This window comes from Grammomys surdaster, unplaced genomic scaffold (genome assembly GCF_004785775.1).
Source record: "Grammomys surdaster isolate TR1022 unplaced genomic scaffold, NIH_TR_1.0 170, whole genome shotgun sequence".
Classification (NCBI taxonomy): domain Eukaryota; kingdom Metazoa; phylum Chordata; class Mammalia; order Rodentia; family Muridae; genus Grammomys; species Grammomys surdaster.
The window spans coordinates 19,637,014-19,661,626 of NW_021604618.1; the positions used below are offsets into that span (position 1 = coordinate 19,637,014).

At 40.1% G+C, this 24,613-nt stretch overlaps 1 protein-coding gene across 1 annotated transcript in view; it reads left to right on the forward strand.

Annotated features, from left to right (window-relative positions):
• Positions 1 to 309: 309 nt before the first annotated feature.
• Fam98b (family with sequence similarity 98 member B) overlaps positions 310 to 24,613 on the forward strand; it is a 26,632-nt gene continuing 2,328 nt past the window's right edge. Inside the window, 7 exon segments of the mRNA XM_028767081.1 lie at positions 310 to 419; positions 8,479 to 8,624; positions 9,744 to 9,878; positions 10,703 to 10,881; positions 13,157 to 13,237; positions 14,142 to 14,258; positions 22,859 to 23,026. Of these exon segments, the coding sequence (XP_028622914.1) occupies positions 349 to 419; positions 8,479 to 8,624; positions 9,744 to 9,878; positions 10,703 to 10,881; positions 13,157 to 13,237; positions 14,142 to 14,258; positions 22,859 to 23,026 (897 nt within the window). The 5' untranslated portion in view covers positions 310 to 348.

Genomic DNA, 24,613 nt, shown 5'->3' on the forward strand with positions numbered 1-24,613 from the left:
TGGTTTCCAGAACATCGACACATACCTGACATACATTCACCATAAACAAAAATTAAAAATCTAAGGTGGAGTAGTATTCAACACCTAGAGTAGAATCATGGTATTAAAAGATAGTGACTTCAACACGTGGATAAGACCTAACACAAAGATGCTTATTTTCCATTATTTAAAAAAAATCTATTGTTGCAAACATGGCTTTTATGTTGCACCAAGCAGGGATTGTTTCCAGGCCTGGGTCCCATGGGCTCCTCCACGGTCGCCACGGCTACGAGTTCCGGAACTTTGGTGTAATGACGCTGATTTCCGGCGGGATTTTTAGAGTGACGAACAGCTTTGGGCCGAGCGACCATGAGAGGGCCAGAGCTCGGGCCCGAAACTAGCATGGAGGGGGACGTTCTGGACACTCTGGAGGCGCTGGGGTGAGTGTTCTCGTGGGCCACCGATCAGGAAAGCGGACGCCGGCCTTGCGCGTGGCTGCTGTGGCACGGGCGTGCGCTTTTCCCGGGGCAGGCCGTGTGTACCGGGCGGTGCGCAGGCCTCTGTGCTCCGGGCAGCCGGGACCATGGGAGCTGGCGGGAACGAGCGGCTGCGCTGAGCGGCCAGGCTGAGCCAGCCTTGATCCCTATCATTACATTCAGCCCGCAGCCGTCTCTTCCCCGGACTCGGACGCCCTTTGTGTCGAAGTAGATCCCGCGCCCGCCTCACCGCAGTCGTCTCTGGACAGTTGTGTCACACGCCGCTCAAATCCGTGGCTTACTCAGGGCTGGGGAGGACACAGTACCGCTTCTTAGACTGCAGACTCTTAGTTGAGTCCCTGCATTTGACCTTCTTCATTCTTTAAAGCACGTTTGTGTGGTAGGCAGGAAGAAATGACAGTTTTCAGAGTGATACTAGCACTTCAGTGTTAGGAGGAACCCCAGGGGTGGCGGTGATGAGGTGGTCTGGACACGCAGTGTTACCCCTTCCATCCTGGCTTTCTTCACAGCATTTGCTCTTTTTCCCTGTTTCATGAACTTCACCCAGCTCTCGGGAAACGGGTGCCTTGTCAGCTTTCTTCACTGATGGATCCCTGGCAACTTACTAGAGTGGGATCTGTCACAGCTAACAGTGCCTGATTGAAGAAAAAGTTCAAAGGAGTCTGTGTACTAGTGACCAAAGGGCCAAACGGTTGAGGGTTAATAAACAAATCTCTTCCCTAACATTGGCGCCATCTGCACAGTTATTTGCCTCCTTATAGGCGGTTTCTTTTTAGGGTAATTGCTCCTAAAGACTCTGGAAACCATCATGCCCTGTCCCCTTAGTTTTGTTCTCTTAAACTATATATAGCAAGTGTAACTTTTGTTGCACCCTGATAATGCATACTGCTGTTACCCTGCATAACACTTGATGTTGAATAAAATATTTGTTAAATGAAAGACCAGAACTGTTGCACACTTTAGAATCGGTGTTTCCTGAATGGCCAAGGACAAAATTTTGAAGTTTGAAAACCCCCTCTGTGATAACAAAATGTGGGAAATGTTACTGATTATGTATGTTGTAATTGATCACTGTCTTTTCAGCTCTTCATGTAGATTGTGAATATTGTATTTTTTGTTGTCTTTAAACCACATAGTTGATCAGTGAAAGTGCTTTAGATTGTCATGTAAAGTAAGAAATTAATGCAATGTCTTAGAAAGGAAAACTGTAAAAGACCAATGTAGAGTTGTAGTGTGTTGCAGCAACAAAAAAAATATCGATTAGGAATCAGTTTTGTCAGCTGGGTGGTAGTGGCGCATGCCTTTAATCCCAGCACTTGGGAGGCAGAGGCAGGCGGATTTCCGAGTTCGAGGCCAGCCTGGTCTACAGAGTGAGCTCCAGGACAGCCAGGGCTACACAGAGAAACCCTGTCTCAAAAAAAAAAAAAAAAAAAAAAGGAATCAGTTTTCTCTTGCCTGAAACGAGTATCCTAAAGCCAATAATGATTTCATGCTTCTTGGTTATAGTAGTCAATGATTTTGTGAACAATCCATCTCAGCTGAGTTGGTCTGGCTGGGCATTGCAGCCATGCAGAGAGCTGATAAAAAAAAATTAGGGTCTGGTATATACTACTGACTCACTGAGTCAATCTTCAGAGGTATATTATAGTGTTGCAGATGTTACAAAGTTTCACAGCCTAGGTTGAGAATCACTGTTCATTTCAAACCTTTATGGAGTATGGCTGTGTCTTACACTTTTCAGAGGAGTCCAGTGGTGAGCAAAACAGACTTGGTTCCTGGCTTTACAGAGCTCACAGTTGAGAGTAAAAACAGATGTGGTTGTCTATTATACACTGTAATAAGTGCCTCAAAGGAAAAATCAGGGTGATGAAACAAAAGGCTTATGGGTTAGCGATAGATCCTGAAGAAGTGGTAGCTGAGTTGAAGTAGGAAGGATGAGTAGAAATCAACTAAGTGAGATTAGATGGGGAAGGAGGGTGGTGTGCCCTGAATGGTAGTAGATAAAAGCCCTGGAATCCTGCAGTGTGCTGCTGTGTTAGAACAAGAGGGCGCAATGTGGCTAGAAGACAGAGTGCAGAGGCCAGGCTTGGTGGAGGCTGGACTGCAGAGTTTGATGAGGACCAGAGCGTGCAGTACCTTTACAACTATGTTGTTCCTTTTTTCTTTATCTACTAATAGGACCTGGAAAGGACTTGAAAGTTACTCTGCCAGCACACTGTTTGGGGAATTTTATTTAATTGTTTGGGAAAAATATGATGTCTGCTTAGTGGTAGTGGGTGCATCATAGTGTAGAGGAAAGAAGTCCATTATGGGACTTAGTGATGGTCCTTTATGATGAGCCCCTAGTACTCAAAGATTCATTTCCTCAGCCAGTATTTATTAAGCAACCAAGTGAAATGATAACCATGGAATCAAAATTGGGTAGGGAAGACAGTGAAGATGGGAGGGAGCCAGAAAATACGGAGAATGCAGAGGAGCCAGTGGCGTGGAGATTCAGTGAGGTCAAAGTGTGTTTGCTGGTGAACAGTGAGAAAGAAACTGGAGAGATAGGAGGTGTGGTTAAGGACGGCTGTGCTTGAATTCACAATTTGGGAAGTTTAATGGTTGTGACAACCTCCAGGGAGAAAGTGACCAATAGGAAATAGAGAAGGTTGGTGAAAAGGAGGGGAGGGGGCTGAAGGCTTGGGGTGTTAGGTCTTGCTTGTGGACTTTGGAGAGATGAAAGATAATAGTAAGAATGGGAGAAGAAGAAAATTGACCAAAGCAATGTTAGATGCACAAGAGGCTCCCAGCCAGGAACCCTAGGAGAGCTGTCCAGTGCTTTAGACAGCATGGGTAGCTATGAGAGCAAACACTGAGGAAGTGGATGGTGTAAATCACTTCAGGGGTAGAATACTGTGAGACGAGATGGAGACTGAAGGAGAGTTGTTTACAGGTTGAACAGTGTGGCTGAGTATGGAAAGCAGAGAGGTGGACAACTAAGTTGGCAGCAGGACCAGTGGGGTGGGTAAATGATAGGAAAAGAAAGGGCTTGTATTGTTTATGCTGGCTGATATTAAAAAAATAAATTAGGGGCTGGAGAGATAGCTCAGTGGTTAAGAGCACTTCTTCCAGAAGATCCAAGCACTCACATGGGGAATCACAACTATTTGTAACTACAGTTCCGGGAGATCCAATGCCCCCTTCTGGCCCCAGGCACTGGATGTTTACCTAATGCACAGACAATCATGCAGGCAGAACATCCGTAACATAAACTATTAGGCCCTGGGTGATATCTGTGTGAGGAAGATCCACAGCACTTTAATGGACTAAAACCATGGTTTATTCATCTAGCTTGAAGCAATGTCAAACTAGCAATTATAGTTCAAGTAAGAGGTGGTGTGTTCCCTAGGTATTTAGGGTAAGAATAGCACTTCTCCAATTAAATAAGAATGTTGGACTGCTAGCCTCCATCACAAACAGGATTCCATTGAAATCAAGAATGCACCTCTTAAATGTTCGCTGTCATTTCCTATGGGGAGAAGTCATAGTGGGTATCTAGAGAGCTCTGGTGCAGTAGGAAAGTGCCCTGGGGCTGTGAGAGCACAGAGAGGGCTGCTGATGCCCAGAGGCTGGGAAATCGATTTCTAGACCACACCCAGCACAACATAGACTGGATTTTGACCAGATATTCAAGAGGCTACTTTAGTTTGATGCACTGTTTCATACCAAACTTATTGCTACCTCACAGAATATTTTTAGATACTGCTGCTATATAAATAATTAAAAAGAGATGTTTCTGGAAGGTTCAGTGAGTGTGAAGAACATAGGCAATAGAGGATTGTACAGCTCAGGTTAGTCAGTTGCCACGATTATCGAAATCCTAGTTGAGTTACTTGTATCCACTTTGCTGATCTGTAAAATGAGCCTAACCACAGTATGCTCCATGCGGGGGATGATGGCGATGAAATGAGGTAGTGTGAATACTTCTCACTGGCCTACCATGCATTGAACAGTTTCATTTGTTGGTCATTGTTGCAGTTCAGTCCAAATGCACATTCAAGTGTGTTGGCTGCATCATTGTCTCTGTTTTTTTTTTACCTTACCCGATGAGCTGAGACATTGACGATTATGTTTTTTCCTTTTGCCTAAAGTCAGGATTTTTGGTGATTTGATCAGTTTTTGTTGAACCTTATAATTGCTTTATTGTAGAAATGGGCACAAGAGGAGAAATGAATGTTTACTCTTAAGTTTCAGTGATAGGCTCTGTAAGGCCAGGGGTGGGGGTGATATGCAGGGGAGGGAGAGGCTCTCTAAGGCCAGGGGTGGGGGTGACATGCAGGGGAGGGAGTGTCTTCAGCTGGAGCAGACAGTGTCCACCTGCAGCTCTGCCTTGTTCTGGCTTCATCCTCTGACTTAGGCTAGTTGTTTCATTTAATAACAGGTGTTAACAGAGGTTTAAGAGCTATGTAGAGTATTTGGGGTCATATCTGGGCATAATTCTTAAGGCTATAACTTACATATCTGTTGAGGTTACAGAGTTAGAATTAGTACCTACTTCAAAGCATTGCTACAAAGATTAAATGATTTATAAATATGCATGTTTAGCCCCATTTCAGACTTGCTATTTAAATCTTGTTAAGGAGACCAGACTGGCCTCAGACGTACCGAGATTCCCTGCCTACATCTGCCTCCCAAGTGCTGGGACAAAAGGTGTGGACACCACACCCAGTGTGGCTTCATTTCTTTATCTGCAAAATGTAGGTCTGAAAATATTCACAGCTAGGTGGTGGCACATGGCACACCTTTAGTCCCAGCACCTGAGGCAAGGCAGGTGGATCTCTGAGTTTGAGGCTAGCCTGGTCTACAGAGTGCCAGAAAATTTTCTTCATGACATATAGCTCATTTTTGACTCAGTAGGTAGTAAAAAAAAAACCCAAAAGTTTGTCAGTTTTCGTGAGATATGGGGAATGGGTACTATTGATAACTGGATGGTAAAACTACAGTAGGGAAAATTTATGATTTTTTATCAGTAGATGTTGGATTTTTACTTTACATACCTATCTACTCAAGGATGCATAACAAACTCTGGAGAAAGGGGTCGGTCACAAGTAGAAAAGAAGCCTGCTCTGATTCCTGCAGATGTGTCTGAAGTAGGCCTGTGTGTGTTTAAGCGAGGTACCAAACAATGTGTAACAGCTATCTTGTATCTCAAAGGGAAAAAGGGGTATGCTTATATCTATGTTAAAAGTAATTGCAGGCAGATAGCCCAAATTAACTAATACAGTATAGTTAGTACAGTATAACTAATACACCTATGGGATGGGTATCCATGTAGAGAACATAAGGTAGATGGAAAACTAGGGGTGTGGTAGCATACATCATAGTTTCAGGGCTTGGGAGGCAGAGGCAGGGGGATTATGAGTTGACTAGCCTGAACTTGGTAGTGAGTTCCAGACCAGCCTGACCTATACACTGAGGCCCTGTTTAGAAACAGAAAAAAAACATGGTAAATGATATTTGTGTGAATGTATCTTATTTTGGAAGTCAGAATTTAAAACTATATATTCTATATGATTATACAGTAAAATGATAAAAGTGAAATAAAAACAAAAAGGAAACAAATTTCTAAAAATTAAAAAGCAAAGTCACGTTTATCAAGTATTGACTAGGTAAATCATCTGGGAATGAACCCACCATTGGATTTTGAGTTTTGAATTAAAGATGCCATCCTGGTAGAGGAATGTCTGACTGAGTTGTCAGGAAGGCGAGGAAGTATTAATGAATCTTGGGGATTCATAAGACTTGACTGGGCACATGAATGTGCTTTTAATTTTTCCTTTTTTTTTCTTCGAGACAGGGGTTCTCTGTGTAGCCCTGGCTGTCCTGGAACTCACTCTGTAGACCAGGCTGGTCTCGAACTCAGAAATGAGTTCTGCTTCTGTCTCCCAAGTGCTGGGATTAAAGGTGTGCGCCACCACCGCCCGGGGTTGGGGGAGAGAGAGAGAGAGAGAAAGGGAGGGAGGGGGGAGGGAGGGGGAGAGAGAGAGAGAGAGAGAGAGAGAGAGAGAGAGACAGAGAGAGACAGAGAGAGACAGAGACTGAGAGACAGAGACTGAGAGACTGAGAGACAGAGACTGAGAGACTGAGAGAGAGACTGAGACTTAAATATCAGGGTGAAAACTGAGTGACTTCTGCTAAGATAGATCTGGGTGTGCTGTGCCTAATAAAGCTTTACTTTCAGAAAGTATAAGTGTAGAAAATTGGTATCTAATACAGTTGAGGCGATGTATAATGTATTTGGAGAATTTAGTGTCTTGGCTAATACAGCTTGTGGAGATATTTTAAATGATGAAGCTGTAAAACAAATAGCCCAGGTTAAGATCTCGTTAGCGTCATGAGCTAGAGATTTGTGTTTGTGCTTTTTTCACTACAGTTCTTACAATTGGGGCAGCACAAAGCTGTTAAGACTGGTACTGTTTTATTTATAATATTTTAAATTACTAGAAGATATATAAAAAAGCTAAATCCTAGTTACATAGAGCAAGAATAAACAGTAAATTATACAGCTGTTCTACCCTGAAAGCAGCCACAATCCCAAATCAATATAGTTGATGTCTATATTCTGATAAAATGATGCAGAAAAACAGGCAGCAGGGCTTGGCAGAGAGGACTAGTCTTTTCCCCCTAGAGAAAGTAAGAGATTAAAAAAGAAAAAAAGAATTTACAAGTAAACAAGAAAAACCAAGTTCTTTTTTCCCTTTTCTTTCCTTCCTCCAGCCTCTCTCTTATCCCAGAACTCTCCAATTGGTAGCCTGTTCTTTATTATTATATTGTTACACACCTATCTATCTATCTATCTATCTATCTATCTATCTATCTATCTATCTATCTATCTATCTATCTATCTATCTGATATATAAACATCCTGGTGAGTCCATTTTTGTTGTTTGTGTGTAATATAGTCTTAGGGCTGACCATTTTGTACTGGATAACCAGGCAGGATGCTCATCTCTGGGAGGGGCTGATCCTCTCAGCAGTCATTCGTTGACTGTAGTTCTTTGTCTAGACTGAGGCTGTTTGAGATCTTTGTGTCCCTTTTGTGTTAGCATGCCTGTTGGTACTGTCTGTTCAGGTCTTATTTAAGCAGCCATTTCTAAGAGAAGCAGTCTTACAGCAGAGTTGCTGGTATTCTGGCTCTTACACTCTTTATACCCCTTCTTCCTTGATGTTCCCCGAGCCATAGATGTAGGTGCTCTACTGCAGATGCATCTATTGGGTCTGGGCTCCTTTAGTCCATTGCTCTCTGGATTGTGTCTAGTTATGGGCTTCTGTAAACATCCCTATTTGCTGGAGAGAGAAGCTACATTTATCTGTGAGAATGAGGGTACCATTTAGGGTATAGTTAAGGAGTTATGCTGGTTTAGCAAATTGATGCAGCTTCTCTTTGAAGACTGAGTGTACAAGCTCCAGCTGGCTAGGTTTTAAGTGCCAGGCATGGCTTCCTCTCTGTTGAGCAGGCCTTAAGTTCACTTAGACACCTGATGGTTACCACAAACATAAGTTTGTACTCTATGGAGTCTTGCCATGCTTGTCATTGTTGTCATAGGTGTTCATAGTTCATAGGTGTCTTAGAGGGTAGGACTGTTGAGTGTTTCCTTCCCTTGGCAGCTTGCATAGGACTTTCTGGTGCCATGGGAGCTAGATTGCAGGAAGGAGGCTTCAGGTTAGATTCAGCTAAAATAATCCAAGTCCTGTATTCTCAGTGTGTCTTCAGAGCTGGCCATTCAGCCTCTGAGAGGTATCCAAGGGAATACAGCCTATTTGGGGAATCATTTGCATCTCCTCCCAAGAATTATGAATCTGAATAGAGAGTTCTCAATAGAAGAAATTAAAATGTTCATCGTTCTTAGCAATTAGGGAAATGCAAATTAAACAACTTTGAGATTTCGCCTTACTCTGGTTGGAATGGCTAATATTAAGACAATTTTTCACTTTTAAACTGTTGTTTCTTCCTTTCTAGGTATAAGGGTCCACTGTTAGAGGAGCAGGCACTCTCCAAGGCAGCAGAGGGTGGACTGTCTTCACCTGAGTTTTCAGAGCTCTGCATTTGGTTAGGCTCCCAGATAAAGTCCTTATGCAACCTGGAAGAAAGCATCACTTCAGCTGGTATGCTGCCCTGCTCTGTCCCCCCCACTCCCCCCTCAGCAGTAAAGCAAACCGACAGTGCGTGATGTGTGGCCTTATCAACAGTATGACGACTGTTTAAGAAAAAGTCAGAAATTTGAAGAAACTGTTTATTAAAGAGTCTTTGAATTGAATTTTACATAAATTCAAAATTGACTCTTAAATTTGCTACAAAACTATGAGCTATCCCTGCCTATCTGTGGACATAGGCTCAGTATCATTCTTTGGAAAAGGTAGTGTCAGCTAGCTGTTTTAAAAATTGAAGCTTTGACTATCACTCATTTTGAATTGTTTTAAAAATACGTATAATCCTCAATTTAAATACTATTCTCAAGTCTTTATCTCAGGACAAGGATTCACATGGAAATATTTTGATTAAAAACCTCTTAGTACCTTATATAGCTCTTTTAATTCATTGTCATCTGGTAACTGGAGTCTTCCTGCAACTTTGGTAGAATTTCAGATAGTCTGATAAAATGAAAAGTGAGTAATTACTGGTTATTTGCTGAAGAACAAAGTAGCATTCTTTTCCAAAGCTGTCTTTTTTTTTTTTTTAAAGAAAACCTAATAGTTTTCTTTGTCATACGTGACAAAATTCATTTGAAGCAAAATGAAATATGTACATTTAAAGCATGATGGGGATTTCTCATAATTATATTAAAAATAGCTGTGAGGCTAACGTCTATGATTGCGCTCATTGTCTGAGCATGGAGCAGCAGTAGAGTTGTACAGTTGCCATGGAGCCAGTTAACAACTGTAGCTCTGATGATGCTCTTGAGTATTTTGGTCCCTAGTACTCAAATGTCCAGCTCACCTGATTCCATGGAGACTCCATTTGGAGGAACTTATCAGAGATTTAAATGTAGAAATATTTCCAGTCCCATGACATGCTCTTCATCTTCTTAAACTTAGATGTCACTCTCTGTGTGTAGACTTGGTGTGTTTGATTTTACCCAAGTCTTGTAACTACCCAGCTAAAGATTGACTTGGAAGTGAAAATCTGGAGCTGAATGTAGAGTGGAAATCAACTTGTGATAAATTTTACAGTGGTGGATTATGTGGTAAGCGCTCGATGAATGTGTATGGTTTCTTCTTTTAAAGGGAGAGATGACCTAGAGAGCTTCCAGCTTGAGATAAGTGGTTTTTTAAAAGAGATGGCCTGTCCATACTCAGAACTTGTATCAGGAGATATTAACGAGCGCCTCACAAAGAAGGATGACTGCTTGAAACTTCTGCGTAAGTTGTCTTCCCTTGGGTGTTGAAATGCACATGTTCAACATATTTTTGTTATTTTCAGGTCAGAATTTGTACACTTTGATCATTGAGACATTAGATGTATTACATATTGGGAAGGCTTTTGCATTTGACTAAAAGTGTTTCGCTGTCTTAGACATTCTTACATAAACAGCTTAAACTCTACACACATTAACACTCATAGTATAGGCAGTAAATCCCTGTGTTTGTGCTTTCTGTGGTATTTCAGCATGTTTTCCTTTGCCTGACCCATACCTGACCATTTATGATGAAATGGCTAACTCTGTCATCTCTAAAGTCTTAACTTATTTTTATTTTAAATTCTTTGAGAAATTAGACTGTTGTGCAGATTATTGTGTCTTCTCTGTAGTGATGGGGATTGATTGACTGTTTAGAAACATTTATTGATCTCCTACTCTTATACCAGGAAGTGCCCTAGGCACTAGGAACATATAACAGAAAATAAGACAAAATATAGTTTGTACCTTTGGGGTCCTTGAGTAAGGCTTGTTTTTAATTATAGGTTTGGATCATGTATCAATCTGTAATCCAACAGCTGATCTAAGGGTCCCCTAAGAGTGTGTATTTGGTTGAACTTTGTGCTATTTTTAGAATTCAGTGAGTAATGGCTTTTTGTCATTCTAGCTTGAGGTGTTCTATAGCTGCTGTTCTCTTTGGTTCTTTGTAAGTTAGTCTTGATTTCAATATTGTTGATACTTGTTTTAAATAAATTATAATTCAGCAATTTTTTTTTCAAGAAATTCTCATGCATATATTAATGTTATTTTCTGATTTTTTTGTTACAGTGTTTTTAAGTACAGAACTTCAAGCTTTACAAATATTACAGAAGAAAAAACATAAAAATTCTCAGTTAGATAAAAATAGTGAAATTTGCCAGGAAGTTCAAGCTGTATGTGATGCCCTTGGGGTCCCCAAATCAGACACTTCAGACATTCCACTTCTGCTGAGCCAAGTGGAATCAAAGGTATCATAGATATATATTTTAAATTTTATCAAAAATTCAACTAAATGCTAACATGTCAATGTTATATTCTGAATAAAATGTTCCTTTTAATTGTGATATATAGGCTATTAATTTCAAAAGAAACTTAAATGACTTACTAGAAGTCCATATTGGTGTTAGAGCCCTTGCCTTACATATGGAAGGCCCTAGGTGATCTCCCCAGCTTCAAAATAAAATACTTCTCCAAGCTTTATATGCAAGCTAAGTTTTAGATGTATATGTAACTTAATTTGTAGTTAATATTGAGAAATCATATCTTAATGAATGAATCCTAAGGTTTTGCCAGAGTTTTCCATAATAAAAGTGACTTTGCAAATTCAAGGAGTGCTTTCCCAGCTAGGGTTGTAATACAATGTAATGAAAGAAGTAGATAATTTTTCAAGATGAAAGACACTTGCCATGGGATGTTCACACTGTGCTTTCTTTGGCAATGAGCAAGCAAATGTATAAGTAAGTCCTCTGTAGGGTAGTTAAGAACAGCTATAACCTTGTACCTCTTGCATGTTACCTTGAAACGCCACCTGGGCACTTTTGTATATCATTCATTTCCTATCAGAAGGAAAAGACTTCTGAATTTTATTTTTCTACATAGGACTTTCTTAGAAGATACTTTGCTATGGTTGAGACAGTTTTTCTTTCTAACTTAAGCTGTTCAGTTATGTGACTGCAAATCCCTGTCATTTACCGTTCTGAATATTTACGTGCGGTGATGATCAGGGTTTTCATTGCTTGCAGCCTCCATGGGAGGAAACTGAGGTGCTGTTTTACAGTGTGGTAGACCTGATATTTGAGTATAGGCACTCAAGTTCCAAGGCTGCTGCTCTTTGCTCTCTCTGTAACAAGTCTACTAAATCTCCTTGAGTTTTAGAAATCTGAGACATTTGCATAGGTGTTTGCATCAGGGTCCTCCTGAGTGACAGGCAGCAACTGACCCCTAGGTGTTAAATATGGAGAGTGAGGTGACCCTGCAGGTAGCTAGGGCATTTGGGGAATGAACAGAAACAGCCTTAAGGAAGTAAATGAATTTAAACAAGATGCAGCATCCTGTATGGTAACTCTGTGGTCACAGGAGAGGTGACTACTCTGAAGAGCAGAGAATTTACAATTTGGGGCAGTACTACACAGGTTTATTCTAAGTGATGTTTAAATACAACTCTCAAGATGCAATGTGCATGTTAAAAATTCACCCACGCTAAAGGTACAGAGGAGTGAATTCTAGTCTGTTTTCTATGTTGAATAGCCATTATTACTAATTATTGACTAATTTTAGAACATTCTAAGCACCTGGAAAAAACCCTGGTCCTTTTCACAGTCATTTCTTATTATCATCCCAGTTTTAAAAGTGACTTTGAATTTGTTTTGTATCTATTTATGTTGTTTTCCCTGTATGCATGTATGTGCACATGTGCATGCTGGTTGGATCCCGTGGAATTGGGGTTATAGATGCTTGTGAGCCACCATATGCTTGCTGGGAATCGAACCCAAGTCCTCTGAAAGAGCAGTGAGTGCTTGTAATCATTGAACTATTTCTTCAGCATGATTTTGAAGTTTTAATTACTGATTCTGATTGTTCACTGTGGTAACTGTATAATATTACAGTCAACCACTCCCCAGATAGGAAGGTGAGGGCAGCTCAGATTTTCACTCTGCGGTCAGCTTCTTCAGGGTAAATGACTATTATTGGAATGACCTGTGATGCTTCAAAAGGAAAACTAATTATCCAATGTCCTGTTTACAAAATAAAAATGATACCCTCAATCAGTGGCCCTGCAAAAGTAATAAAAATGTTTGTCAGGACTGGAAGAAGAGAGCTTGTCCTGTGTTGTCTTGTGGAGCAGTGAGGACAGAGTAGGTACCAATTACAGTGTTCATCTGAAAAAAAGTAAATGTGGTGGTTTCCTTCTTGAGAGTTTACCAGGAAGTAAAGAGTGCCATGTTAGAGGAAATTCCAAAGTCATTGTACACTCATGGTTTGTGACACTTCTGAACTCTAACCTGGGCAAGAATGGTCTGTGGTTTGAATTAATGTAACTGGCACTTCTGTGCACCAGGGATTTGATTTGGCACTGCTGTGACCCTCTTTCTTGCTGGGTGAAGATGTGTTTTATTTGTTTCACTTTAACATGGTCATTATTTGGTGTTCAAAACAGCTCATCAAAGAAGAATAAAATGGTTTTAAATGTATGTATGTATGTATGTATGTAACTTTTTGGTAATCTTTCATGTTTATTTTTAGGTGAAGGATATTCTCTCTAAAGTCCAGAAAAACCATGTGGGAAAACCATTGCTAAAGATTGATTTAAGTTCTGAACAGGCAGTAAGTGATCCCTTTACTAGTTTTATAACTAAGTTAGGGCATAACTGTATCAGTTCATTGTAAAACATTTTTTGTTACTGTAGTGAAATACTCGTGGCAGGCTGCCATTGGTAAAGAGACTTAGCTTGCAGTTTTGAAGGCTGAAAACCCCAACCACATAGTGCCAACTCTGGCGGGGCCGATTTTTGTACCTGGCACTCCTGATGAATGGCAAGGCTGGTTTGTGTACATGAAGAAGATACCAATGAAGAGGTATCCCAAAGTCCTTTTTGGGGTCTTACCTACAGTTAGTTGACCTAAGACTCTCTGCCTTGGCCCCACTTCACACAGGCTATCTGTGCTCTTCCTTTTCTCTCCCTACACCTGCCACCTTGCAGATCATGCCTCCAACAGGAACCTTTGAGGGGACAAGCAACATCCAGTCCATTGCACTGGCTTCTTTTTATAAATGGACATTTAGTATTTTGGAGAATTAGAATTGATATTCTAGAGTAATCTATCATTCAAGATTATCATTGAGTAACACCTCAATCAAGTCATTAATTTAAAATATACTACTTAGTCAAGAATATTTATAGTGGCCAATATATTAACATAGTGATAACTTGAAAGGGTATTTGTGAAGCTGGCAAGATGAGCAATTATTGGCATACTCTTCTCTTATTAATGTACACTGCTTAGTAAATTGATGTTTTAATAAGTAAATATATATCTAATGAAAGATATATATCTTTAATAGCTTCTGAACACAATATTTTATCATTAAATGTTTTAAAATATTTTTTCATAGTCTCATAGGATCATAAAATGATCACTTAGAATTTAAAGTACAGTGATTTCCAAACTTCTTCTCTGAGGAAGAATGAGAGTCTAATCTTTGTGGTTTCGTTCCCAAATTCTTTAGGAAAAACTGGAAAGAATTAATGATGCCCTTTCCTGTGAATATGAGTGCCGCCGGCGGATGTTAATGAAACGATTGGATGTGACAGTGCAGTCCTTTGGATGGTCGGATAGAGCAAAGGTGAGGCTGCTCTCCCATTGGTGTCCTGTAGGTGGCAGTGTGGGGCAGCTCCTGCCGTGTTTTCTCTGCTGTAGGTACCTAGGCCCCAGTCACTCTAGTTCTGTTCTGACCAACATGTTCAGTTACCAGTGCTCTTCCATACAATGATGCTAGTCTCCTACAGGTCCATGTTTGCTGATGACGTTTCCCCCTGGCTTTCACCTTTATTTTTAATTTGCATGGCTTAATTTATACCAGTGCATAAAGGAGTATTTCTGTGAGCTGAGTGAGGTACAGATAGTGAGTAGCTAATGAAGAAAGCAGTGTAGGATCAGGTTTAGGAGGGACTGATGTTGGAACATGCTTCTTGTATTTCTTAGGCCATGTAACTGTGGCATGTTGTCTCATTATTGAAGAGAGTTGAGGAGTGGAGCCATTTCCAACTAGAAGCTTTTCAGGTAGCTTGGTGCCTTTGCTCTTTACCTAGTGTCGTCTGGGGTTCCCTCTGCTCTTCCCACATCATAGTGTAAGAACTTTCCAAACAGTAAATAGGGGCAGTCTTTGGACTTTCCCTGTTTCAAGGACTGCTGTCCTAGGCTCTGTAGTATCCAATATATGACAATCCTTTGTGGCCATTATTCACCTAGCAGCTTTTAGTCAATACCCTTCGCTTCATATCTGCTGCCTGCTGTTCAGCTTTGACCACAAGTGGAGCTCTGCTATTACCTCGTGACTATTGTTGGCACCTCTTCCTGGGTTCTAGCACTTGGTGTCACTTGGACCACTGTGATTTGATATCCTTCAAGGTTAATGTGCTAGAAGCTGGGTTCCCACCATGGTGGTAGTCATTGGGGTCTAGTGAGAAATAGCCTACCCACCCTCATGAATGCGCTATCCCTGGTCCTGAGGTTTGGTCTTACAGGAATGAACTAGTTCTTGTGAAGTGGGCTGTTTAAAGTGCAGCTGTCGACTTCCGGTCTGGGCCCGAGCATAGAGCAGGTCACAGGTGGCAGCTCTGTACCCAACCCCAGAAAACCGAGAGAAAGAGGAACTCCCAGGAGCTTCAACTCAGGTAGCATCCCAGGTAAAAATGAATCACCCGTGATGTCTGCTGTTAGAAGTTCTAATCCAGATGCTAAGGGCCACTGACAAGAACATCAAACAGCTAGAAATTGACATCACTAATCTGAAGAAATCCCTCATTTCACTGTCTAAAGAGACCTCCTAAAATCGCAAAGATCCTTATTGGACTTGATTTACTCTATTACAATAGAAAAGGCTGTATACAGCTCTTGACTGTGTACAGCCCTTAAAGAACAAGGTTGCCTTTACATAGACAAGACAAGGAGGGTTAAAGAGAGCATGAAATAGGTAGTGAAGGCCCTAAGAAAAATCAGAGAGAGAAAGAGACAGATGAATGCTGGTATAAGAATTGGCTTTCAGCCTCTCCAAGGTTGTCAAGCCTATTTCCTCCCATCTTGGGACCATTATTTGGGTTCTTTTTGCTTTTTTCTGCTGGTCCCTGGGCCTTAAATAGGTTGACTAACTCTGTGAAACAAGATAAATAATAATTTATAGATAAATAAATAATTTGGTAGCAAAACCTATTCAGATACATTGTCATAAGTTAGCTATGGAGGACCACGAGACTCAAAATGAGGTTGTTACTTTATACAGGGTGTTCCCAAAACCCATCTCCACCCAACCTAAAAGAGGGGACTTCTGCCCCTAGATCAAGCAGAGAGGGGCCACCCAGAACCCCCTCTGACTGGCAATCTGAATTCTTGCTTAGGCTGCAAGGCTAAGCACTGCAAGGGAATATAAATAAAACTTAAAAATATCTCTCTAGGTTCCCTGGGGGACAAGCCTGACTGCATAGGGGTTGATGTCAAAAGTATCCCCTCTCCAGGAAAAAGACATCAGGATGGGTATGACCCTCATGCCTCACTGAACAACGCCAGGGGGACAAGAGCCATTACAAGGTCCTCTTCAAGTAGTGGAGGTCAGGCCTCTATCCCTGCCTTCGCAAGATTAGAATTGCCACAGCCCTTCTATACTTAGAGAAGGGAGGAGATGTCAGGGGCAGCCCTGCTTACACACTGAAGGCCTAAAATCAGCCATAGGCCTAAAATCAGCAATAGGCCTGTCATACATGTATACTAACACCAAGTCTTGGGTCTCAGTGGAAAAACATTGAAACAGATGACTATAAGCTATTGTAAACAGGCAGCTTTTGTGGAAATTTACAAGCCTGAGTAGTCATAGACCTTGTAAATAGGTAGCCTTGGCAGACAATACCAACTTAGATAAGGACAAGCGAGTCATAGGCAGAGTCATAGTGACTTGTCCCCTGAACCTTCACCCAGCCGATACCCGGTTCTGAAGATATCTGTATTCCCCCTGATCACCCACACTCCAATGTCATTCCCTTCCCCACATCCTGCCTTTCTGTGTTTATAACCCCTGTGTGAATGAATTACGATTTGAGAAAAAATAAATTAAAAAAAGCTATAAAAAAATAAAATAAATAAAAAAATTAAAAAAAAAAATAAAGTGCAACTGTCATGAACTTGACCCCTGCAACATAGTCTTTTCTCTTTTCCCATTATTTTTATGTTGGGATGTAGCTAGGGGGCCTTGCCACCATGCTGTTTGAATGTTTTAATCACTAAAATCACAAGCCAAATAAACCTGTAAGATATCCAGTGTCAGGGATTTTGTTAAAGCAACACAAAAGCAATATATGAGCTTTATTCAGTGAGTGTCTAGCCTGGGATAGTCTAAGACACTAGCAGTTAGAGAACTCAAAGACATGAAAGGTTAAACTATCATTATTTGCAAATACACGATTCATTTAAAAAACATTCTGCGAATCTACTAGAAAACTCTTAGACCTAATAAACACATATAGATAAGTTATAGGATACAAAAATCAATGTTAAGAGAGTAGCTGTTGTATGTATCATTGGTGTCATCTTAGCAAATGTACTTCTCTCATGCGTATGTTCTTAGGACCAGCTCTTGGGCTTCTCTCTTCTTGGTCTTGGTGATATTTCTGTCTCTGTGTGAAGAATTGTGCAGGAAACCAGTCCTGTGTCTGCAGTAACACACAAACAACAGAGATGCCAAGTCAGGTGGCTATCATCAAGAAGATGAATTTCTAGATAATTTTGTGGGAATGGATCTGAATGGAATGTCCCTCCTCTCTTCTCTTTGAGCATAGACTTGATTTATCTCAATACCTGCAGTGTGTCTGTTTAAGTTATTATTTATGTCTTCTGGCTTTAGTTTTGGAAGATGATTTGTATTAGGAGGTTCATTTATTCTAGGTTTTCCTGCTTTTTAGAGTATATTTTTCATAGTAATCGCTAATAATCTGTATTTCATTAGAGTCTGTTGTGATGCTATCCTATTATCAGCTTGGGTAAAGGTTTGCCATTCTTTCTTTAAAACTCAATTCTTTGGTTAATTTTATGTGTTCTTTTATCTTGTTCATTGATTTCTCCTCTAATCTTCATTATTCTTTGCTATCTGTAGGGCTCAGGATTGGCTGACTGTTGCTTTTCAAGAGACTTGAGATGCACCTTTAGGTTGCTAACTTGATACCCTCAGAATGTTTACTCTGTGAGGTTTCCTGTGTAAAACTTCCTCTTAGGCCCACCTTTTCCGTACCCAGAGGGTCCGAGACGCTGTAGTCTCCTTGTTATTCATCACTAGGAATTTTAATTTTTTCTGTATTATTTCTTGGGTGATCCAGTGCTAATTCTTTTTTTTTTATTCTTAATTTCATTTTTATGTGTTGTTTAGTCTCCAGTATTTTTATATCTCTTGTAGTTTTCAAATTTTATTCCATTGTGTTCTAATAGGATGTGAGGAATTCTATTTATCTTATTGTTTTCTTTCTTTTATATTTGTTGAGACTTGGACTTCTGTCTGTGATATAATCGATTGTGGAAAAAGGTCCCATGCTGCTGATAAAAAAAACAATATGTATTCCTTGTTTGTTAGGTGGAGTATTCTGTGTATTTCTGTTATGTCTAGTTGATTGATAGTGAATTTTAGATCTGAATTTCTTTACTTGCTTTTAGTGTAGAAGATCTATCTAAACATGAGAGTAGAATATTAAAGCTACCCCTGCCCAATTATTGTGTAAGGACTCATGTGACCTTTTATGCCTTTTAGTGTTTGTATGAAATTAGGGGCTCCAATATATTCAGTGCATAAATATTTACAATTATTGTATCTTCTTGATGAATCATTCTCTTTATTAGTATGTAATGTTCCTTTTTATGTCTTTCAATTAGTTTTAGTTTGAAGTTTACTTTATCTGATACAAGGATAACTACCTGCTTGTTTACAGTTTCCATTTGCTTGGTAATTTATTTTCCATTTTTTTTTTATATCTTTGCTAGCTCTTTCTTGAAGATAATATATAGTTGATTCTTTTTTTTTTTTTTTTAGATCCAGTCTGTTAGTTTATATCTTTTTAGTGGTGATTCAAGATCCTTTATAATTACAGTTATTATAGACATGAGCTTACTATATCCTATAAATTTACTTGATGATGTTCTGTTTTGCTGAGTTATTGGTGTTTCCTTTCCTTCTCCTGTGTTAGTTTCAAGAGTTTGTTGAGTTGCAATGTTGGATTTAGTTGTTTCTTTCCTAGGTCTTACTTGTTTATCTGAGCTTTTCATGGAGAATAACTTTCATGTATTGGGGTTAAGGAAACAGGCCTCCCTGCCTTCCTTCTTTCCTTCCTTCTTTCCTTCCTTCCTCCTTCCTTCCTTCCTTCCTTCCTTCCTTCCTTCCTTCCTTCCTTCCTTCCCTCCCTCCCTCCCTCCCTCCCTCCCTCCCTCTCTCCCTCCCTCTTTCCTTCTTCCTTCCTTCCTTCTCTCCTAGAAAGTATTCTATTAAGAATGTTCTGTAGTGCTGGATTGGTTGGCATGAATTGCCTTAGTTTGTGTTTCTCTTGAAAAATTCTTATTTCCCATCAGTTTGGGAAGATGGCTTTCCTGGGTATAGCATTCCTGGTTCACAGTTGTTTACTTTCAGAACTTGAATATTTCATTCCAAGCTCTTCTGGCTTTTATGGTTGCTGACACTTCTGCCTTTGTGTGTGAGTTGATGTTTTTCCCGTGCTTTTGGGGTTCTTAATCCACATTGCATTTGACATGATGACTATGACATGTGTGGAGTTTCATCTCTGGTCATGTCTGGAGGGAGTTCTGTCGGTCTCTTGTGTTTGAAAACAAATTTCTTTCTCTAAGTTTGGGATGTTTCCTGCTAAACCTTCAATAAATAGTATGCCTCTTCCATTTCATTTTCACTCTAAACTTCTTTTACACAGGACTTCTTGGAAACTTCAGTCATGCTCCTTAATATTTTCCTCCTTACACCTCATGTATTCTTTCCCTTTACATGTCTGTGTTTTTGTCTCAGCTTTGCCCTATATCCCTGAAGCATGTTCTGCTGTGTGGTTTTGTCTATTAGTGATGCTTTCAGTTTTTATTTGATTAACCATCTTCACATGTTTGTCTATTTTTTCAACATTTCAATCCTCTTGATGAATTTTTCCTTCATGATGTAAATATCTGCCTCTAATTTTACTGACTGTCATTCACTTTACAGAATATTTTGGTCAGGTCTTGGATAGAGTTCCTTAATTTGTGCATTCATTTCTTTGACCCTTTGTATGACCATTGATTCTTTGTTGTTGTCTTTTGGGTTTTTTGTTTGTTTGTTTGTTTTTTGTTGGTTTTTTTTGTTTTTGATTTTTTTGAGATGGGTTTTCTGTGTAGTCCTGGCTGTCCTGGAACTCACTCTGTAGACCAGGCTAGCCCCGAACTCAGAAATTCACCTGCCTCTGCCTCCCAAGTGCTGGGATTAAAGGCATGCGGCACCACTGCCCGGCCGACCATTGATTCTTTTAAAAGTCTCTGAATTATTTCTCAGACACTCAGCTATCTATCTCTGTAATCTTGGGTTACTTCCTAGGAGTGTAGGTGGGTTGGAGATGGATCATGCATGGGTGGTGGCTGTGTCATAGCCTTTGTGTTACTGTGTTGTGTTTTGTCTTCTGTTGGAGTGAGCTTATCTTTATAAGTTTTGACTTCCTCTTCCTCTAGTCCAGTTGAGTGTGTTATATTCCGTGATTCTTCTTAGAGCAGTGGTTCTCAACCTTCCTCATGCTGCAACCCTTTAATATAGTTCCTCATGTGTGGTGACCCCCAACCATAAAATTATATTTGTTGCAACTTCATAACTATAATTTTGCTATTGCTGTACGTTTTAATGTAAAAATATGATCATCTGCAACTCCTGTGAAAGGGTCATTTGACCCCAAAAGGGGTTGTGATCCACAGGTTGAGAACTGCTGTCCTAAAGGGATGTCTTTGTGAGTTGTGAGTTCATCTATAGGGACTGGTGAAACTTGATATTGATCGTCAAATGGAATCTCTGACATGATTCCATTTTGCCTGTATATCATGAGGACCAGGGTGGTGACACTAAGCCTGGAGTCAAAACCATATAGAATCAAAACTTTGGTCTGCCCTTGGAGTGAGTCTATGAGCCCACTAGGGGCAGGATGGCAAACATCAGATTCACTACAATCTGTGTCTAATGCAATCTATCTGGAGGCTGTGGTTAGAGTACAGGACTGAAGTAAACTCTGGGACCACAGAAGTATTGACTTCAGTCCTGTGGTGAGCACTTGCAGAAGTTAAAACCTCACAATCACACTGACCTTAGAGACCGCTGGAGCCAAAGCTCATGCCCTGTTTGGATCTCTGAGGTTGGAAGTTTGGTCACATGGTGCTTCTGGGACCCTCAGGAGCATCATTCCCAGCTTTTCTCTGAACCCACTGGAACAGAAGGCCTGTACCTATGCTATTTTCTGGTCCATGGAAGCTAGAGACCTGGATGCACAGTGATCCCTAGATCCTCAGGACCTGTAGGTCTGGATGTGAGGTGCATCCATGTCTTTTTGAAGATTGTGTATTATATTTCTCATATGATTCTACAATCTGCAGAATCATAATTTTATACCTTTCCCTATATTATTTAATATCAGCAATTTTTCTATATTTAATTTTTACTACTTTCATAATTTACTGTAAATTTCAATGTGTATTATTGTGAATGCTTAAGGATATTGCTATATGAAAGACTATTAGTTTTAATACTTGAAGCTCCTGTGTACAGTTAAATACTGTCATATCTCACTTTGTCCTAATACTGTAGACATAACCAACTTTCTTCTTAACTTGATAGATAAGAAGATAAACTTACTAATTTGTTTATTCTTATCAGGAAAATTGAACTTGCTCCATGAACCTATTAGTCATTAGAATTTCCTGTTTTCTTTTTTGCATCTTGATGCTGTTTTCTGTGACTTCCTGATTTTCTTTTGATGGAACTTTTTTGTTAAGAAAGTTCATGTATCACTTTTAAGAATATTTCTTCAATTTTCTGATGATTCCATTTTAAACCCTTTGGTTTATAATGTATGGAAACATTAATCTTTACAATGTGGTAGGTTTTAAAGTGTAAGATAAAACTTTAGCTCTGCTCCCTGTGATGTCTTTTGGTGACTATGTGACTCATTGCTGACGTCATTGGTGCTGCTCTGCCAAATACCCATCAGCTATAGCAGGGAGAAGAGTCTTCCCTCTTCCTGTGAGCTGTCCCGCTGCTTTGATCATGTTTACATTCATTTGTATGAGGCTCTAAATATCCATCTTCTGTCTTGCTCCATCAGTCTGTTCTGTTCTTTCAGGTTCCAGTTAATCAGAGAGAGGTAAGGTAGTGGATGCCCTGCACATAGGGCCAGGCTGTGCTTCCTGCTCTAGCATGTGGAACAATTGGGATTTCTCTCTGTTTTAGGGATTTAAGTTCCCTCTCTCCCGCCTCTTCCTTCCTTTTGTCCTTTTGACCTTTCTTCCTTCTTTTATGGATGCATGTGTCCATCTATCCATCCCTTCCCCGCTTATTTCTGTGACTTAAGAAAGCGGAAGATGGGGATGATAAAACAAACAATTCTAGAAGAGTGTTCTGAGGATTAAATAACTCCCAAGTTGAAGGCATTCTGGCCCATTTAATTTAGTGTAAATGTTACCTTTAAAATGATAAATTCATATTACATATTAGTATATGGTAGGACTCTACCTTAAAAATCCTTTATGTTGTTATTGCATATTTGGTTTCTGGATTAACCTTAGATTTTTATTTGTTTATTTCCTTGTCTTCCTTAAAACCATTCCCTGTAGAGCTACAGTTGCTCTAAGTGTGTAAGTTAAAGTGAGGGAGACCTGACAGTAGCCAGCACCTCCATCCAGACAATTGATAGTCCTCACCTTTACTTCACATTTGGATTTTGTTTTGCAAGATTTATTTATTACTTGCTTTGTATTCTGTTAACATGAGTAATAGTATTTTGTTCTATATATCTGTGTTATTTCTTTTTATTTGACTACATAAATTGCCTGAGATGTTAGGATGCTTTCTCTGTTTTCTGTTTCCTTGCTTGTGTATTATGAATTTTCTTCTTTTTAAAGATTATGCTTGTTACTGCTTTCATTCATATTTACTTCTGCTAATTTTCCTCTCACACTGACATTTAGGCAAAAACAGATAACATAGCAAGAATTTACCAGCCCAAGCGTTATGCTTTGTCACCCAAGACAACAGTCACATTGGCACATCTGCTTGCTGCTCGTGAAGATCTATCTAAGATCATCAGAACAAGCAGTGGTATCAGCCGGGAGAAGACGGCATGCGCCATTAATAAGGTTGGTTTTTCTTTCAGTTTGGTGGAAAATGAATTTGTAGTTTTCTGGTTTGCTGTTTTTATATTTTAGCCCATTTTTTCATTTACATCCTGATGGATGAGAAAGGAGAGGCAGAGGGGCTTACATCCATCCACACTTGATTATCACTGTGTGTACCTTTCAGTTTCTGTAGTCATGATGTACATCAAAGCTTTCTAATTAGAGGAATTGAACATTGCTTTTCCCAGTAGCTTTATCAAGAATTTTCTTTATCCATTTGGTTCGTAAGAATCTTCAGGAACTGTTGCCACCACTTATTTGATATATTAAATTAAAATCTCTTTCGATATCCATTTCTTGATTCAGAGTGTAGATCCACTCTATGACAGTGGTCTTCATGAAGTTCAAGATGTCTGTGACTTTGATTGTGTAATGGCAACAGATGAGTCTGTAACACCCCAGATGAGTCCAGAGTGTCGCCGTCAGCCTGAGCAGTTTTCTCTGTCTAGTTGAATATCCATGGGCGATTTTATGACTAAAGAGCAAAAATAATCAAAAGCAAGGATGCTATACTTGATAAAGATTTCTCCTTACTTTGCTCTAGGATAGGATTTCTTGCCAGAGGCATTTGGTTTCCCCTCCTCTCCTTTCCCCTCCTTTTCCTTTTTCGCTCCTTCCCTCCCCTCTCCTCCCCACTTGCTGGGTAAGTGCTCTTCTACCTGGCTCACACTGCTGTTTCTTAGAATGGTTGTGAGTCTTTTTACTGAGTTTTTACTTTTTAGTTTTGAGAGAGAGCTTGTGAGCTGGTTTCGGATATTTGTTAGAAGTCATAGGAGAATAACAGCTAAGAAAGGTTGGTAGATATGTATGATTTGGTAATTAAGATATTATTGTTGAGAATTAAAGTTTCTTAGATGTGGAAGTTTGTTGTATAGTGAGAATGTATTAGTATTAGTATTAGTATGAGTATGAGTATGAGTATGAGTATGAGTATTTGTAGTGGGAGATATTTGAAAAAAAGGAGCATCCAGCTAGCTCTTGGCCTGGCCGCCATGTTCCTGCTCTAAGCCCATCTGTCTTGACAAGCTCTCCAGCAGGACTGGAGCTCCTGAACTGGTTCCACCAGGCTGCTCTGTCTAACTTGCCCCTGTAGTGACCAGTCGCTGTGCTTCCAGCTCTGGTTCGCTTGCCCCTCTTCCTCTTTCCCTGCATTTGTCTCTCCTCCCAACTCCTAGCTCCGCCTCCCTCTTCCCTATCCAATGACAGGACTCTGCTGCAAATTTGGGCAGGAAATCTGCCACAAATAGTATTAGTATGTATCCCTGGCTGGCCTGTAACCCACTCTGCAGACCAGGTGACCTGGCGCCTGGCTCCCAAGTATGAGGATGAAAAGCATAGGCCACTGTGCCTGGCAGAATGTAGTATCTGTGACAGAACTTCTATGCATTTAAAATAATTTTTTAAAATTTACAATTATATGTGCCTTGCACCTTTCCTTCCTCCAATGCCTTCCATGCAACACTCCCCCTGTACCCTGTGCATGAACTCTTGCTTGCATATTCTCTCTCTCTCTCTCTCTCTCTCTCTCTCTCTCTCTCTCTCTCTCTC